The following is a 15,986-nucleotide window of genomic DNA, read 5'->3' as shown; positions in this document are numbered from 1 at the left end:
TGGGAAACATTTCCCGCGGAGTACCGGCGCCGGGTCCCAGCCCCGTCCGACTGTACTTCCCCGGCACCTGCCCGGAGATTGGCTACTGTTCCCGGCATGCCGTGTCTAAGCGGGGCTCGGCCGTGATCGTCCGCCGCGCCCGGGATCCCGGGTGGAGGGTTCCGAGCTCGCAGCGGCCTCCGCAGGCAGCCCATCCCCTTCCTGCTCGGGCCCCCAGCCCGAAGCCCTGGCGTCTGCCCTCGCTGTTCTTATTTATTGATTGAGAGGCAACGTGGCGCGGAGGTTCTTTATTCTCATTTCTACTTAATAGCAGAGACTCAATTTCTTCGTCTGCGATATGTGGATTCGGGAAGCTCTGGCTGCCAGGAGAGGCGTGAGGGCTTTCTTAGGACCCAGCTCCCACAGATCTAAGTGGGCAAATGCCCCCAAACTGCCAGACTTGTGCAGCCTCTGAACTCTGAGGAAGCCTGTCTTGCCCCAAGCCCTTTGCACCTGCAGTCTCCTCTACCTGGAATGCCCTTCCTTCAAAATCCAGATCCAAGACTGGTTGGGGAAGCCCTTCCTAACCCCCCCGGGGTAGAATCAGTTACTCCCTCCTCTGGGCACTCGGTGTAGCACTGAGCAGTCTGTGGTTGTGCCTGTCTTCCTGTCATCTACAGTCTCCCTCATGAGTGCCCAATTACAATGGAAGTCACACAGATCTGCAAATGTGCATGTTTTAATTTTGAGATAACGTCTAGTATGTTGCAAGGTCCTACAGGGGACCAGTCCCAATACAGGGAGAAGAGGCAGGGCCTGTCCCACCTCTACTGCCAGTGATGGCAGTCCAGGCCTTGGGTGGTTAGCATCACTTGGAAGCAGTGAAGGTGTCTGGAGGTGAGACAGGCAGCTGATGGCAAGCACTGGAAGGGCTCAGGTTCTGCCCTGGGGGATCCTGGGAAATTGGAGGTTGGCACCTGCCCCCAGGCTTGGTCTCTGTCCCTGGTGCCCCAGCATGCCTGCCCAAGTCTGCTGCATGCAAGCTCAGGATCCTTTCCCTGTGAGCCAGGACATGTCACCGGTCCTGCAGGAATGAAAGGATGAAGAGTCAGAGTAGAAGAGACCAGGCTCCCCACTCAGCACCATGAGCAGCTGGCCCTTGAGGATAGCAGGGCCTGCTCTGTGCCAGACCATGGTGCCCAGCAGGGATGTGTACTTGGGCAAAGGGGCAAAGACCATCAGGTGCAGACTCTGGGTGGAGGTGGGAAAGGCTCAGAATAGTCAACAGGAAGGACAGGATACACGTACTTGCTGTGCAGCAGAAACAGCCTTTGCGAGGGCAAGAGGGAGAGACAGAAGGCCAGGGAAGAGCATGTCATTTGTGTTCCCTTTTGGTTCTCCACTGTTTCTAGCCTGAAGCCTACCCCCATCCCGTGGCCTCCAGGCTTTTCTCAGTCCCTGGGGACTCTTTGTCAGCAGGTGAAGCCCACAGGGGGACTTCCATTGACACCCTGCTGGTATGAGGGTAACGACTGGTGTCCAGTGTCTCCCAGACCCCAAACAACCACCCCACATCTCTGTGCAGGGCATCCCCAGCTGCACTTCCCCACGTGGCTTCTGCCAGGCTCAATACTACCATGTCCAGTCGGATGTCTCAGGCTCAGTGATTGCCCAAGCAGTGTGCCTTGACCCCTCCCCACAGCACTGGTCCTGCCTTGGGACATGGTCCCTTTTCCTTCAGTCTCTCAAGAGCACATATAACCAGCCCACTCCTAAATCACAACCTGTGTCCCACATGGCCCCATTGCCCTGGGAGCCTCAGACTGAGGGGGACCAAGAGTGGGGAGACTAGCCCTGGAGGGCTGTGAGGCAGGTGACTGCCTTGGAAACATTGAGCCGGTCCTTGGGTAGCCTTCTAGCCCTCTGCCCCAGGCCTCCAATGCCCACACTCACTCCACTTCCCGCTTCCGGATGGCACGGCCCGAGGCCAGCACCTCAGCCACCTTGGACACGATAGGATCGTAGTTCATGCTGGCCACAGCGATCACCTCGTCGCCTCTGCAGGGAGAGGGTGGCTGAGCCCACCGACTGCCTAGCAGTGGCCCCTCTTGGAGACCCTGATGCACTCCTGTCCACTTGGGACCCAGGAGGGGATCTTACCCAGAACAACAGGAATGTCCTCAGCACCCGACCCTCCCTGATTTGCACTTTAGCCTAGCATGGGCTTTGGGCTCCTGTGGGACGCCCATGGAGGTTCCAGCCATACTCTTCAGAGGGGTTCAGGCTCCTGTCCTGGGATTACCACTCTCTATCTATGTGACTTTCCTCAGTGTAAATGTGGGTGTCAACACCCCCCTCGAAGAGCTGTGCTGATGACAAAATGTCCTGCCTCAATGCGTGACAGCTGGAGGAGTCATTACTTCCCCATCTCCTCACCTTTCCTCAGTGGTGCCTCCTGCCTAGCTCTTCCCATTGCCACTCAATCCACCTTTCAGGTAAGAAGAACCCTTCGTCCGGAGCAAGGTTTCTCTGGGATGAGCTCCCCCTACCGACTGAGCTCCTGCTGTTTTGTGCCCCTGCTCCTCCCCGTTGCTCTCACTTGGTGTAAAAAGCCACGAACTTCAGCTCCTCCAGATCCCCTTGGATGATGACATCGTCGAAGCCTTCTCCGTACCCTGTGGGCCAGGCAGGAGGGCAGCGCCCACGTGAACTCAGCAAAGGGGATGGGACTCCACCGCATCAGTGTCCCATGCCCTCCTAACTGTCCCCTGTACCCGTCTCCAGGCCTAGCTCTTTATCCTTTTAGGTAGTACCTGGCCCTGCCTTCAGTGAGTGCTTCACAACTTTCTATAGCTGTGTGGCCCCGCCTAGGATGCTCATAGCCCCGCCCCAACTCCAAGCCCCACCTCTGCGCTCTGGTAACACCTTAGCGCCGCCCCGTTCGAGGTTCAGTTACCCGCGTAGCGCAGGCTTTTGCCGAACATGGCTGTCCATAGGTAGGGCACGGTGCTGATCTCTGCCTCCTGCGCCAGCATGTTTTGGGCCGCCACGCGCCCTGCGGGATCCAGAAGAGTGAAAGCTCCGACCCTAGCCCCTGCCACCCCTATACTGCCTGCCTCCGGCTCTCTGGGACCCCTCACATATGGGGTTACTTCTTGCCTCCCCAGAGGTCAAGGGGTACATCACTGTACAGCCCACCACCCAAGCTTGGTTGCAGCTGATTGGTACAGAGGGGGACACCTAGCTCAAAGCTGGCCACTTAGATTGCTTCTCTGGAGAAGTAGAATGAAGTGCCCTGGATCTGGAAGGCAGGCTTCCTGGGGATGTGGGGCTGCCAGGCTGTCTCATGTGAGCATATGGACAACTATTCAGACTCATCAAGTCTGCAAATGGAGGCAGGAGAGCAGACATAAATAACCTGGAAGCAGAGATGCCAGGCACACCCCGGGCCCCAGAGAGAATAGCGTGGGTAGCTTCCTAGTTCATGAAGCCCCACCCCCACCCTCCCATTAAACCTTAATTGCACTGACGCATAGCCTCTGCTCCTTAAAACCTAGCACCAACCTTGGATCTGAGCAGAAATTGGTACAGGAGTGGGGTTTCAGGCAGCAGAGGCTCAGATAACATGCAGGCAGAGGGGAGGGGAGGCGGGTGCAGGGAGTCTGGGGTCTTCCCTCTAAGGCAGTCAACTTGCTGGCACCTGCAGCTCAGGGGCCCAGACCCTGACCTGCAGACCCGACACCAGACCCAGTGTGAATAGTGAGCACATCTTCAGAGGTTTGGTGAGGGGGAAATCTGTTCCTCAGAGAGCACTGCAGTTCCCCACTGAGCCCAGGTCTCCAGGCCCAGATGGCCACCTCCCAGGGGTCTGCATGAGGCATCTGGGCTCTGAGGCAATCAAGTGGCCCAAGGGAGACGGAGGCACTGAGTGGGGAGCTGGCCCACGTCCCACTAAATCCCCTTTTCTCTCCCTGGTGAATGTGTGTCTTTGAGTCCAAGAGAAAAGGCAAGGCTATTGGAAGGACAAGTGGGGGTGGGGCACCTTGGCTGGCTGAGTGGGGCTTCCAGGGGCCAGAGGAGAGAGGTCTCTGGAGATGGGCCACACACAAGGCTTGCACTGTGACCTGGCTTGGTGATCACCTGGTTGGGGCTGACCCAGACAGGCCACCACAGTGCTCTGAATGGCTCTGCAACCAGTAACCAGGACCCAAGGACAGCAACTGAGGGACGGGACAGGGGGTGGGGGGGGGGGGAGGCTGAGACCCCGAGGCAGCCTCCTTGCCCTTATCCTGCCACGGGGCTGGTCATACCCTGGGCATGAGCCATCTGCCAGTGCGGGATGTTCACTTTCCGATTGTTCCTCCAGGCCAAGGGGAAGGTAACTGCGTCGCCAGCCGCAAATACGCCTGGGACGTTGGTCTGCATCATCTGTGGGGAGAGGGCTCAGGACTCTGTGGCTGGGAAGGAGGCCCTGGCCTGGACCTCCCATGGCCCCCAGCCAGGTGCCCTGCCCACCCTACCAAGTCCCACCTTGTTGACAGGGATGAAGCCTCGGGAATCCAGGTTGATGCCGCTCTGCCTCAGGAAGCCCGTGGAGGGTACCGCACCTGACAGGGTGGTGCCTCTGTGTCCACTTCTCTCACCTCATTGCTCTGTGTGACCCACACCCTCCACAGGCCACAGCCCAGCCCCAGACTGATCACCCAGTGGGCTGCATACCCTGCAGCTTACGCGTCCTGCCACTCTGCCTGGACCCCCACATACCGGTGTCACCCATTATGCCTCACATGTTGTCATCTATAGGAAGTGGTCAGGGGATGCCCCCTGATGGGTGTGGGCATACCATGCCACCCCAGCCCATGTGTTGCCACCTCTTAGCTTTGTTCCTCCCCAAACCGATAGCTCAGCTGGATCAGGAACCAGGTAGAGGCATGTTTGTGCCCTGCAGCCCTCACAGGGCAGGCCACGGAGTCAAGTGCGAGTGGGCAGTGCTCACTGGCAGCGTCTTCTGTGTTGGGCCTGGGCCAAGCCCAGCACATGCATAATTCCCCAACAGCCCTTTGAGGAGGGTACGATCCTGGTCCCCATCTGACAGATGCGAAAACAGGCTCAGGGACTGGCCTCAGGCTGTGCTCGTTCACGTCCTCCTGCCTGCCCACCCACTCACCAATGCCCACCACGCAGACGTCGGCCCGCACCACCTTGCTGCTCTTCAGCACGACCTCCTTCAGCTGTGGGGAGGAGGCAGGGGAGCAGTGGGGCCCAGCTGCTGGGCACAGGGAAGAAGGGACAGAGAACGCGGCAGGGGGTGGGGAGAAGGGCCCACCTTTCCCTCCTGGGCCCGCAGCTCTGACACCTCTGTCTGCATGTAGAACTTGACCCGGTTGTTTTCAAACATCTGTCAGGGCAGGTGGGCAGTGGACAGTGGGTGAGAGACTAGCTGGGACCGGTCTGGTTCTGAGGGACTGGGGACCAGTGTGGACTCACCTTCATGAGGGCACGACCCACACGCTCCCCCAGGAATCTCCTGAAAGGCGTCTCCTCCAGTTCCACCACGGACACCGAATGGGCCTTCTCAGTCAGGTAGGCAGCCACCTCCATCCCTGGGCCAGGGTTGTGGGCAGCAGGCTGGCACCCTGTGCCTCCCAGAGCCAGTACTGCCTTGGGATCGGCCACCTCCACCCCACCACCTACAGCTGCTCACCCAGAAAGCCGGCTCCCACGACCACCGTGTTGCGGCCCCGAGCCAGCCTGACCACGCGGTTGGCATCCTCGGGCGTCCGGATGGTGAACACGTTCTCCACCTCTTTGCCTTTGCAGCTCAAGGTCTTAGGGCTGCAACACAGCCAGTGTCAGTGAGGGGCTCCTGGCCCCCTGAGCCCTCCCATCCTGGCCAGTGGCTTGCCCCATGCCCAACAGAGGGCAGTGGGAGAGACACTCCCACCTGCTCCCTGGTGCCAGCAGAAGCTTGCTGTACTCCAGCTTGAAGCCATCCTTGAACACAACCTTCTTGTTTCTCACATCCACTGTGACCACCTGCAAACAGCCCCCCCAGGCAGAGCATGGATCTGGGCCTGGCCACACGCGTCCAGGTCCCGCAGTATGCCCAGAGTCCGGCCAGACCCTCTAAGCAGCTCCACGGGGCTCCTCCTGACACCTGGCTGTCCTTCCTCTCTCACCTGGATATTCCTCCACCCGTGTTAAACTTCTCACATCATCTTTTCCTCAAAGACCTCCTTATACCCCCCAAGCCCCACCAGGTTCTCCCAGCCCAGCCCAGAACAAATCATCTGTGTCCCCACACACTTGGGCTATGCACGTGCCCATGACCCTACCAAGAAGATCCAGTGCAGCCTCCCAGGCCAGGAGCACCCCCAGGTGCCTGGGCAGCAAGGCCAGGAGGGCAGAGCACACCCACATCTTCAGGAGCCTATGTGTCCTCATGCCCTTCATGGTTCCCCAGCCTTGTCCTCTACCTGGGCCTCGGTGAGCACCTCGATGCCATAGGCTCGGAAGAACTCCTTGGGCCTCAGGGCCAGCTGCTCGGGCTGGGCATCCAGGGACTGTGGGAAGAGCCAGCTTGAGACGGAGCCGTGCAACAGAGGACCTGGAGCCCAGGGAGGGTGGAGCCAGCCCCAGGTCACACCGGGCTGCAGGATAGAACTCAACAAGCCCAGATCTTCAAAGTCCAGGCCCTGGCATGAAGGGAGCAGGCAGCTGGCCAGACCCCCAACGGGCAGCAGCTTGACTGCTCCCAGAGGGACAGAGCCCTGTCTCCACTCGCCCCACCCCCACCTTGCTGAGCTTAGGCCGGTCGTAGGGGAGGTGCCGGTCCAGCGTGCACAAGACGATCCTATCTGAGAAGCCCTCTTGCCGCAGAGTCTCTGCACACACCAAGCCAGCTGCACCTAAGGGGAGGGGGCTGTGGGTCAAGGGCCACCTCTCCCCCATCCCATCCTGCCTGTCATTACCCCACCACCGACCTGCGCCCACAATGAGCACGTTGGTGCTGCCACTGTGACCAGCACTTGGAGAGATGCACTTGGCCATCACCTTGGTCCTTCGCTGCAGCTGCAAGGCCTAGTAGTCGCCAGAGAGTGGGGGGTGGCTGGGAGCTGGAGTCACAGCCAACCTCCTTATGCCATAAGCCCAGCAGTCCAGCCTCATCCCCACCACGCACCCTTCACTCTGCTCCCCAGCCACCCTCACCGGAACCCCTCCCACCATAGAACTTTGCATCTGCTGTTGCCTCGACCCAGATGCCCTCCTTGGCTTTCCCGTTTACCTGAGCCCCAAGCCACCCCCTTACCTGCTTGCTGGCCCGGACATACACCTTCTCCTTCTCAATCTTCACCTGCAAGTGCTGTGGTGCTCAGAACCAGGCTTTGGGGGCTCCAGTCCCTGACCGTGTAGCCCTAGGCTCCCACTCCACCACATACCCGGCCCCACCTGGAACTTGTGCAGACTGTCCAGGCCAGGGAAGTCCTCCAGGTCCCCGGTGCTGATGTTGAAGCAGGCACCATGCCAAGGACAGCGCACCCGGCCGCGGGACAGTACACCTGAGGGGGGGGCAGTGCTGAGCTGAGGCGACCTGCCGGAGTCCTCCAAGGATTCCTGTTGACGCTCCCACATAGCCCCAGAGACCCTTCCCCCAATAGATGAGGAACTGGGGGTCCGGGGAGGAGCCAAGCTAGGCTGGGGCCTGGAGGAGCTGGGGCTCGATGGTACAGTGGCCAAGCCCACTTCAGGAGGCCACACCCCCACCTTCCCTATGCACAAGAACAACTCACCTTTCACCAGGGGTGCACCATAGTGCGGACACTTGTGGCCCAGGGCATGGAACTCCCCATTGTCCTTCACCAGCAACACTTTGCCCCAGCCCAGCTCCACTTCCCGCATCCTGGGGAAGAGTTGTGCTCAGAAGTCGGGCCAGATGTGAGGCACCACCTCCTGCCAGCACCTCCTCCCAGATGCCAGCCTTCTGGGGAGCAGGCCCCGACCAGCAGAAGCCACAAAGGCTGTAGCCAGAATGGCTACTCCTGGGCCCCTTCTAGGCCTCCTGCCCACCTTATCTGTGGTTTATGCTTGCCCTCCCACCTTGGGCTCCCTGCCCCCTGTGCCAGGCCCAGCACCCACTGGCCATTCTCGAGGTCCTTGACATGACAGACGGCAGCCTCCACACAGTCCTGGGTGCCAGGGTAGGAGTGAGGGGTGGGCAGGCGCTCCTCTGAGTGGAAGTGGCGGGCAGTGCCATTGCCCTGGTAGGCCCGGGGGCTGCTCTTCCCACTGGCCGACAGCTCCTCCTTGCCCCGCTCCTTTTCCGGCAGCACCACCTCGATCTTGAGCTCCACTGTGGGCAGATGGGGGGCACCGTGAGCCCCTTGCCCACCCACCTCCTCATGCACCCCAAAGCTCTGGGCGGGGCCTGCTCTTCTAAGTGCAGCTTCTCCCCTGCACCTGGACCTTTCCAGAAAGCCACCGCACCACCAGCAGAGAGCCTTAAAGCAGACAAGAAGCAGGGCAGGGGCAGCAGGGACGGGCACTGGGTGGGCTTGCATTGATTTCTGCATGGTTTTATTTCAATAGCAAAATTAGTGAGGGGAGCACAAAAGAAGGTCCTTCAACCCCGAAACTGCCCTTTCTCCACAAATGTGTGTGGGGAAAGAGCCCTGGTGCCCTGAGTTTTGATCTCACTCCAGGAGCACGGTCCCCAGTGAAAAACAATGACACCCCTGAGGGATCAGGAGCACGTGTAGGGTCTGACTCAAGTGAGCACAGGGCATCCCAAACAGGTGTAGCTCAGGTCCTGGCCAGTGAATCTGGGTGGTGGGAAATCACGGGTTCATTGTCCTATGCTTGCAACTTTCCCATAGGTTTAAACTTTTTTTGAAAATTGAAAAAAAAAAAAAGAAAGGAAGAAGCAGCCCTGGCCAAACAGCTCAGCTGGTTAGAGCGTCATCCCAATGCACCCAGGCAGCAGTCGCGATCCCGAGTCATGGCGCACAAGAGAACCAACCAACGGATGAATAAATAGATGGAACAACAAATCAACGTTTCTCTCTCTCCCTTCCTCTCTTTTCTAAAATCAACAGAAAAAATTTTTTTAAAAGTGTATGCAACTTAATTTCAACTTCTTAAAATAGCTATTCTCACCAGTTCGAGAATCCTTCAGCATTTACCAAGCACTGTTTTTTCAGCATCTGCATGCGCACGGGTCTGGGGCTTGGCGGGGGACTCCCACCTGGGGGACTGCATGTGGACGAGGCAGACAGGGCATAGCACCCTCCCCCCCAAGCAGCCTCCATGCAGAAGACACGTTCCCCGCCTCCTCCTGGGGCAATTCTAGGGGGGAGTTAGCTGGAGAGTGTCATTTTCTTCTTTATACTTTTCCACATTTTCCAAATTCCCTACAATGTGCCTGGGGTATTTTTCTAATTAGAAGGGAACAATAAACAGAATTTTCAGCAGCGATAATCTGGCCTCCTGGGTGGGGGCTGCGGGGAGGAAGGCTGAGCGACGGAAACGAAGTCCCTGGCACAGCACGGGCCCGATGAGGGAGCAGGAGGTGCCTCTCCTGACTCCCAAGGCACCAGAGGTTCCAGGCATTTCCCAGCTCACTTCTCAATCCCTCCACCTCAAATCCAGCACTCCAGGAGCAAAAACCCCAGAGTCATACCTCCTGGCCTTTGCCTCTGCAATGCCCTTGGCCCAGGCCACCATCCCTCCTGGCCCTGGCTGACCCCTGCCCAAGCACCTAGACATAGCTCAGGTGTTGCCTCCCCCCGCTGCCCAGCTCCTGCATGCCCCTCATCTCATGCTGTGCTAATCCCCTACCCTAGCCTGGGAGCCTGGGGGGCAGCCCTCCCATCCTCAAGTCCTCCCCCGCCAACCCAGCTCAGGCCTGGCCTGGCGCAGCGGGGGTGAAGGCCCACTCCATGATTCCAGCTGGGCAGGAGGGGCACCTGAGCACACCACATGCCGAAGCTGTTGTGTCAGGTGCGGGGGGCGGGGGTGGTTCTGGGTGGAGTGGGTTTTCCCCTTCATTTTCCACACTCTATGTAATAGTGTTAGAATGTTTTCAGAAGAATTAAAAAGAAAAATACTTTGGACTCAGCTGACACCAGCTATGTCAGCTTTAGAGAGAGAGCTCAAAAGAACGGCCTGGCAGGGGCCCAGATAACAGCCAAGCCAGGCTGTTTTCATCGTCCACCTCCTTCCAGAAGGCTCCGAGGCCCTGCCAGATGCAATCTAACTGGAAATCATTAAGTCAGGAGCAGTGGTGGGAAGGCAAATGGGGAGGAGGGTCTCTGCTCACTCACAGAACCAAAGCAACCCTGACTCCATGATTCCCAGCTGCCATGGGACCACGGGCCCCTGCCTTAGCCCCTTTGGGCAGAAGCCCTTGTTATAAAACGAAGAGAAGAACACCTACCTCTCCAGTGACGGTGAATGCTGGAGGAGATAATAACCCAGAGCAGAAGCTCAACGGATGAAGTTGGGCAACAGTGTTTGATTGGTTAGTTCAGAGCTTCCTGGCAGCCATGATAAGGAGGGAAAGCCTTTAGGTAGCTCTTGTGGCCTAACAAAAGGCAGGTGACCAGATAGATACCAAGAGAGGTGCACTCCCTCCTAGTTCTGAGCTTAGTAAGAGTCTGGCCTGGAGCACTTCCTATAAGGAAAATGGTGCCGCTGAAGCACAGGGGGTGTAGAGGGAGCTCACGAAGTGCATGCTGATGTGCTCTGAGCCAAAGAACCGAGCTAGGTGGTAAGTGGGGAATTTATACAAAGACCTTCTACTTGTTCTGGTTTCCCTGTGGTCCCTTCTGACCTCAGCTGAACCCTCATGGTCCAGTGCTTTCAGTCCCACACCCCAAAATTCCCTGAGTCTCACCCCCGACCTACCCAGGATGTGCGCCTGGGGACTGAGCTCCTGCCCTCCTGCCAAAGCCCCACAGGGGGGTCCTGGCTGCAGACAGCCCAGCCCCAAAAGAGGACATAGTAACGTTTTGCAAGTGCCACCTATGTGCCTGACCCAGTGCTAAGCACAACAGCCCGCACAGGGGGAACAATTAGTCCCATTTTACAAGTGACAACTCAGAGACTCAGAAGGGTGAAGTCATCTGCCCAGTTATACACCCAGGAAAGGAGGATGGATTTGGACTCCAGAGGCTAAGTTCTCAGCACTGCCTCTGGTGCGGTCTATACTAAAAGTCTTGGGGCCAGCGGCCCCAGGCAGGCCAGCCCTCTGCATTCCTTTAAAGGAAACTACAGGTGGTATCTTCTGCCCAGAGTCTCCTGCCAGCTAGGGCCAGCCAGCATCCTCCTGCCTGGCGCTGACGGGCAAAGGCTGAGGTCAAGGCAGTGGACATCATTTGCCCGGGTCATTCATGGAGGCAGGAAGGGTGGTGGGATGCGGCCCTAAGCTGAGTGTCTGCAGCACAGGGGTGACGGTGGGGTGGGGGGCAGGTGTCGGTGAGTTCCTCTGCCTGGCAGGGCATCACGCATCTCCTCTTGCCCCCAAGTTCTCCCTCAGACCCAAGAAGAGGAGAAAAGACTCAGGCGTTCTAAGGTAATGGAGCCGATGGGTATCAGGTAAGGGGAGCTGGGGCAAGCCAAACTGGGCAGCGTGGCCTGGACAGGGTGGGCGGGGCACTGACTGGGCAGTAGGGAGGGCTCTCTCTCGGCCTCCTTGTTTTCTTCATCTGTGACACGGCCGCCTACCTTGCTTTCCTGGGTACTGTGAGGATGGAGGAGGGACAGTGAGGCTGGAGGGAGAGCTCAGCAGAGAAGTCTTCAGCCTAGAACAAACCCAGGCCATCCCAGCACCCTAGGACGCCCCCACCCTGAGCTGAAACTTCTTAGGCCAAGCAGGGGGTATTTCCTATACAAATGGAAAAGTGTGCCCAGAGAGGCTAAGTAGGTGGCCCAAGGTCACACAGGGGTCAGAAGAGGCTGGGATCTGTCCAATCCATTCTCACAGAAACTCTGAAAGGTCAGGCTCATTTTGTAGAGAGGGACAGTGAGGCTCAGAGAGATAGCTTACGAACCCTGGGTCACAGAGGGGCTGAGGGTGTCTGTCTCCAGAGCCCCCCTTCTCCACGCTGGGGGACACAGCTGCCCTTCCCCACCCTGTGCCAGGAGGAACCCTCCCTTCCCCTTTCCAAGAGTCAGCTGCTATTCGCACCACCAGCACCCAGCACCCGAAGCCCCAAGTGAAGAGGAAGGGTCACTGGAGGGGGGCCAGGCCCCCAATCCGTTCCTGCCTGCAGCACATTAACATTCGCAGCAGCAGCAGCAGTAGAAGCAGCAGAGGCTGCCACCCAGCTTGACCTACTTCGGAGGCAGTGGGGGAGGGGGGGGAGGAAGGTGGCAGAAGGAGGGAGGAGGGTGGAGAAAGGGGGGAAGGGGTGGAGAATAGGGGGAGGGGGAAGCAAAAAGAGATACCTGGCTTGGGCTTGGAGAAGCAGCCTCCCATGGCGAGTGGCCTCAGCTGGGCAGGAGGCAGGTGCACAGATGGTTGGCTATGGGAGGCTAGGATGCCCCTGGTGGGGCTGGACCCCCCAAGACCCTTAGAAATACTGGTGTGGCCATCCCAGCAGGAGCTGCCTTCAGAACCTGTGGGGGGGGGCATCAACGGGGATCAGGACTTAGAGATAAAACCAGTGTGGGGAGGGCCTCCTAGAATAGGCCCCCACTGCAGCTGGGAACCATTGCGTAAAGGGGAGCCAGACCCCAGAGGAACAACGGGACCCTGGGGGCATCTCCCCTCCAGGCTCAGCACCCTTACTCCTCACTCCCACCTTTGCCCAGGCTCTACCCACCACCAGGGGAGTCCCTTCGCCAGACTTTTAGGTCCGGCCCCACAACTGCCTTGTTCAGGAAATCTGACCTGATTTCTGCTGTCCCTTCAAAATCCTGTAGCCTGGAAGCCCTGGGACCCTCCTTTCTTCTCAGAGGCCACCACAGCTGGGGTCAAACCCCAGATCCCCTTGGGCAGATCAGAGCCTTCCTGTCCTCCGGTTTCTCCTCCCTACAATGGGATGACATTTAGTTGTCTCTGGTCCCTGCACCCACCCTGGCTGCCAGCCCCTGGATACCCACCTCCTTCAAGGGCAGCCACTGCTTCTTGCTCCCTGCCCAACAGGAGACCCAGCCTGCCAGGCCCTGGAAGGCAGGGCAAGGGGGCAGGGGTCCAGGCAGCAGCCCAGCCTCCACCCCTCCTCCCAGTGTGAGCTGCTGCCAGGAGGGCTAGGGGGTGGGGCTGGGCCAGTCCACTGGTCCCCAGGGAAACCCAGCTCCATGGTGAACAGAATTGGGCAGCAAGCCTGGGCCTGATCAGGTCGGGGGAAAGGGAGGCCAGGCACACAGTCCTGCCACAGGCCATGCCCAGCAACCATGAGCTCCCCCTGACCTTCACTCTTCACAAATGCCCACAAGGTCCATGGTGCTGAGGTCATGCCCAACAGCAGATGGAAAAACTGAGGGGCCAAGGATTTGCCAAGGTCATGCAGTAGGTAAAGGCATCTTGGCGACCCCCCACCCCCCTCCCACCTTAGTTCCAAGAGAGGCAGGGACCCAAGAAGCCCACATATCTCTCTGCAGGAGGGCTCACCAAGTCAACAAAGAGGTCCCTGCGGCCAAGGAGGCCTCAAGGCCACAGGATGTGCTATCTAGGAGGTGCAGCTTACAGACTGGACTTTGGAAGACCCAGGACTTGGAAAGTTTAGCTGCCGTGTTTACAACTGACCTCCTCACAGTCTACCCACAGTCATCCCATTTGTTTCCCCTGGAAGTTCTTTCTGAAGTCTAACTTGAGGTGAGGCTGAGGCTCACCAGGTCTAGTCCAGATCCCAACAAGGACCCTGGATGGGTAGCTGAGGGCAAGGGGGGTCAAAAAGATAGGAGGAAAAGGTTGGGGCAGGACCACCTACCCCCTACCACTTGATCTTACCTGCCCTATTGGTGCCCATTATAGGCCATAGGCCATGGCACCTGAAGGCCACCTGGACACACCCATGCTCTTTTCCCTACTGTCACCAAGGCAATTCTGTAAAATGTGGCCACCACCTGCACTGTCTGCACCCTCCCTGTGCACAACGGGGCCCCTCCCCAGATCCTGGCTACACCACTAGCTTAGCCCTGCCCACCTCCTTCCAGCCTGAACCACAGATCCCAAAAAAGGTGAGACTTCAACTTGCCACCAAGTGTCTGTTTAGGCTGTTCCCTCCCATTCCAGGTGTCCAGGTGTTTAGACCCTTCAGAGCCATGAGCCTGGAAACAGATTTGCTGGGGACTGAAGCTTCTCCAGGCCTACTGTGTGCTAAGCCAGCTTAGCGCCCTCCTGCCTCCTGTAGGCCCAGACACCTCCCCTCAAAGGCAGAAGTCTTTGTTAGGGGCATGACAGGAGAGTACCCCAAGTTTTTGTGGAGTGCTTTCTTTTGCCTACAAGCTGCCCAGTGCCAAACAAACAAACAAAAACAAAAAACCCCTGCAACAGTGCCTGAGGGCTGACTACCCACTAGGAACCAGTGTCCTGTCCCAGACCCCTCCTCCCGGGGCCCAGCTAGTGCAAGCCCGGGAGGAGCCTCTCCTCACTCCCTCTTTCCTCCTGGTCCCACTCTTCACCAAGGGTCATGTGGGTCCTTCCATATCCACCCTGGAAGGCTCCTGCCCACTCCAGGCCCCCAGTGGCTTCCAGACTAACTCCGGATGGCATCCAAGCTCCTCAGCCAGGCGTTCGAGTTTGGGGTGCTAGCGGTCCTCACTTCCTCCCCCAAGGAGCTCAAGCGCAAACGTTCTGTGCACTCTCCCTGCCTTTGCACGTGCAGTTCCTTTATTCGAGATACCCTTTCAAGCAGCCCTCACACATTGTCCAGGTCCCCCCACCACACCGGGTGGCCCAGGAAGGGAGAATGCCACACAGTAGGTCTGTGCGGTGAGCGGGGTAGGGCCAGCGGGAGAGAGCAGAAGAAAGACGGGTGCTCCCACCCCAGCTTGTTTCCCGCCTCCCTCCACCGCCCCCCCCCCCACGCCCAACGGGCTGCTGGCCCCCAGCTCCCAGAGCGCTGGCCCCAGCTCCCAGACCCGAGAGCGCTCACACTAGCCCAGGTTACAGAGGCTGCGGGCAGGACCCCGGGGGCATTGGTGGGATCGTGGTGTCGGGACCGGGGTCCCCAGAGCAGGAGGCGGGTGCTCACCTAGGCTGGGCACGGGCGTCAGCTCTGGAGCTGCTCGGGACGCGGCCGAGAAGCGGGGTGGGGGGAGGAGGAGCAGGCGGGGGCGGGGCAGGCGCTGCGGCGACACTGCGGCCCAGAAGCCGGCACTCTCAGCCCCGCCCCGCCGGGCGGTGCAGGTTGAGCTGTCCCGGGTCAGGGGTCTGCCGTCGGCCCTGGAGTTAGGATGCGAGTTGCAGCGTGTGAGGAGGCAGCCAGGGGCCCTTCTGGCCATAACCGCTTTGGCTGCTTCTGGGACCCTTGGGATCCTCGTGACCCCCAAGAGACGCCAAACTGGGGAGCACACCGGGTCTGATTCTTCTCCCGTCCCACTGTCTTCGAACCATCCGTAGGCAGCATGGGGGGAGTTGAATCGCCCAAAGAACCTCTCCAAGAAAGAAAACCCAAATCAACTCCCACCTGCTTGCTCCCCAGACACCTTCCTTTACTGGCTCTGAGCGTTCAGTCTCCCAGGTCTCCTAGCTCCTTCCGTCCCCTCTCCACACACACGTGCTACGTTCTATCTTAACTTATATTTTATTATTTTCTCTTTCCACCTGTTATTATACCAGAACTTCCTGGGTCCCCATAAATCCTGGCCCACCCTGGTGTTGTGACCCTTCCTCCAGGAAGCCCTCCTTGACCAACACTTCCAGATTCCATCAGGACCTGATATGACTCCTGGACCTCAGTGTTTTATTGTCCCGACTATGCAGGTCCTTGAGTTATGGTTTTGTCTCACCAGCAAACTGGAATTCAGTGACTATGTGGGAAATGAATAAATGGCACATTCCA

At 58.6% G+C, this 15,986-nt stretch overlaps 1 protein-coding gene across 5 annotated transcripts; it reads right to left on the bottom strand.

The window, feature by feature from the left end:
- Window positions 1-259: 259 nt before the first annotated feature.
- On the bottom strand, window positions 260-15,236 carry AIFM3 (apoptosis inducing factor mitochondria associated 3). 5 transcript variants are annotated; one of them, XM_045819743.1, is made up of 22 exons: window positions 15,177-15,236; window positions 12,869-13,009; window positions 12,424-12,594; window positions 8,116-8,329; window positions 7,770-7,879; window positions 7,429-7,538; window positions 7,289-7,333; window positions 6,963-7,059; window positions 6,775-6,887; window positions 6,456-6,542; window positions 5,924-6,015; window positions 5,684-5,814; window positions 5,467-5,582; window positions 5,306-5,377; window positions 5,147-5,210; window positions 4,510-4,586; window positions 4,290-4,407; window positions 2,936-3,034; window positions 2,579-2,654; window positions 1,933-2,037; window positions 1,288-1,308; window positions 260-1,063 (listed from the first exon to the last, which is right to left on the bottom strand). In XM_045819743.1, exons 3-22 carry the CDS (start codon window positions 12,452-12,454, stop codon window positions 1,024-1,026), a joined length of 1,818 nt encoding a protein of 605 aa, XP_045675699.1. In that variant the 5' UTR covers window positions 12,455-12,594; window positions 12,869-13,009; window positions 15,177-15,236; the 3' UTR covers window positions 260-1,023. The 5 variants fall into 5 exon arrangements, with proteins under 5 accessions (XP_045675699.1, XP_045675700.1, XP_045675704.1 ...); XM_045819744.1 differs by lacking the exon at window positions 15,177-15,236 and adding an exon at window positions 13,081-13,126; XM_045819748.1 differs by lacking the exon at window positions 1,288-1,308.
- Between the last annotated feature and the right edge of the window lie 750 nt (window positions 15,237-15,986).

Source organism: Phyllostomus hastatus, unplaced genomic scaffold (assembly GCF_019186645.2).
Source record: "Phyllostomus hastatus isolate PE091 unplaced genomic scaffold, TTU_PhHast_1.1 phas_scaffold_387, whole genome shotgun sequence".
Taxonomy (NCBI): Eukaryota; Metazoa; Chordata; class Mammalia; order Chiroptera; family Phyllostomidae; genus Phyllostomus; species Phyllostomus hastatus.
The sequence above is the reverse complement of the archived record's forward strand: the minus strand, read 5'-3'. Positions and strand labels throughout refer to the sequence as shown.

Bases quoted from the DNA above. Each gene is read 5' to 3' on its own strand.
- AIFM3 (XM_045819743.1), bottom strand. From the start codon at position 12,454: ATGGGAGGCTGCTTCTCCAAGCCCAAGCCAG. The intron at 8,330-12,423 runs GTATCTCTTTTT...ATCTGCCCACAG, and splicing joins CTTCTCCAAGCCCAAGCCAG to TGGAGCTCAAGATCGAGGTG. The intron at 6,888-6,962 runs GTCGGTGGTGGG...CCCTCCCCTTAG, and splicing joins CGTGCTCATTGTGGGCGCAG to GTGCAGCTGGCTTGGTGTGT.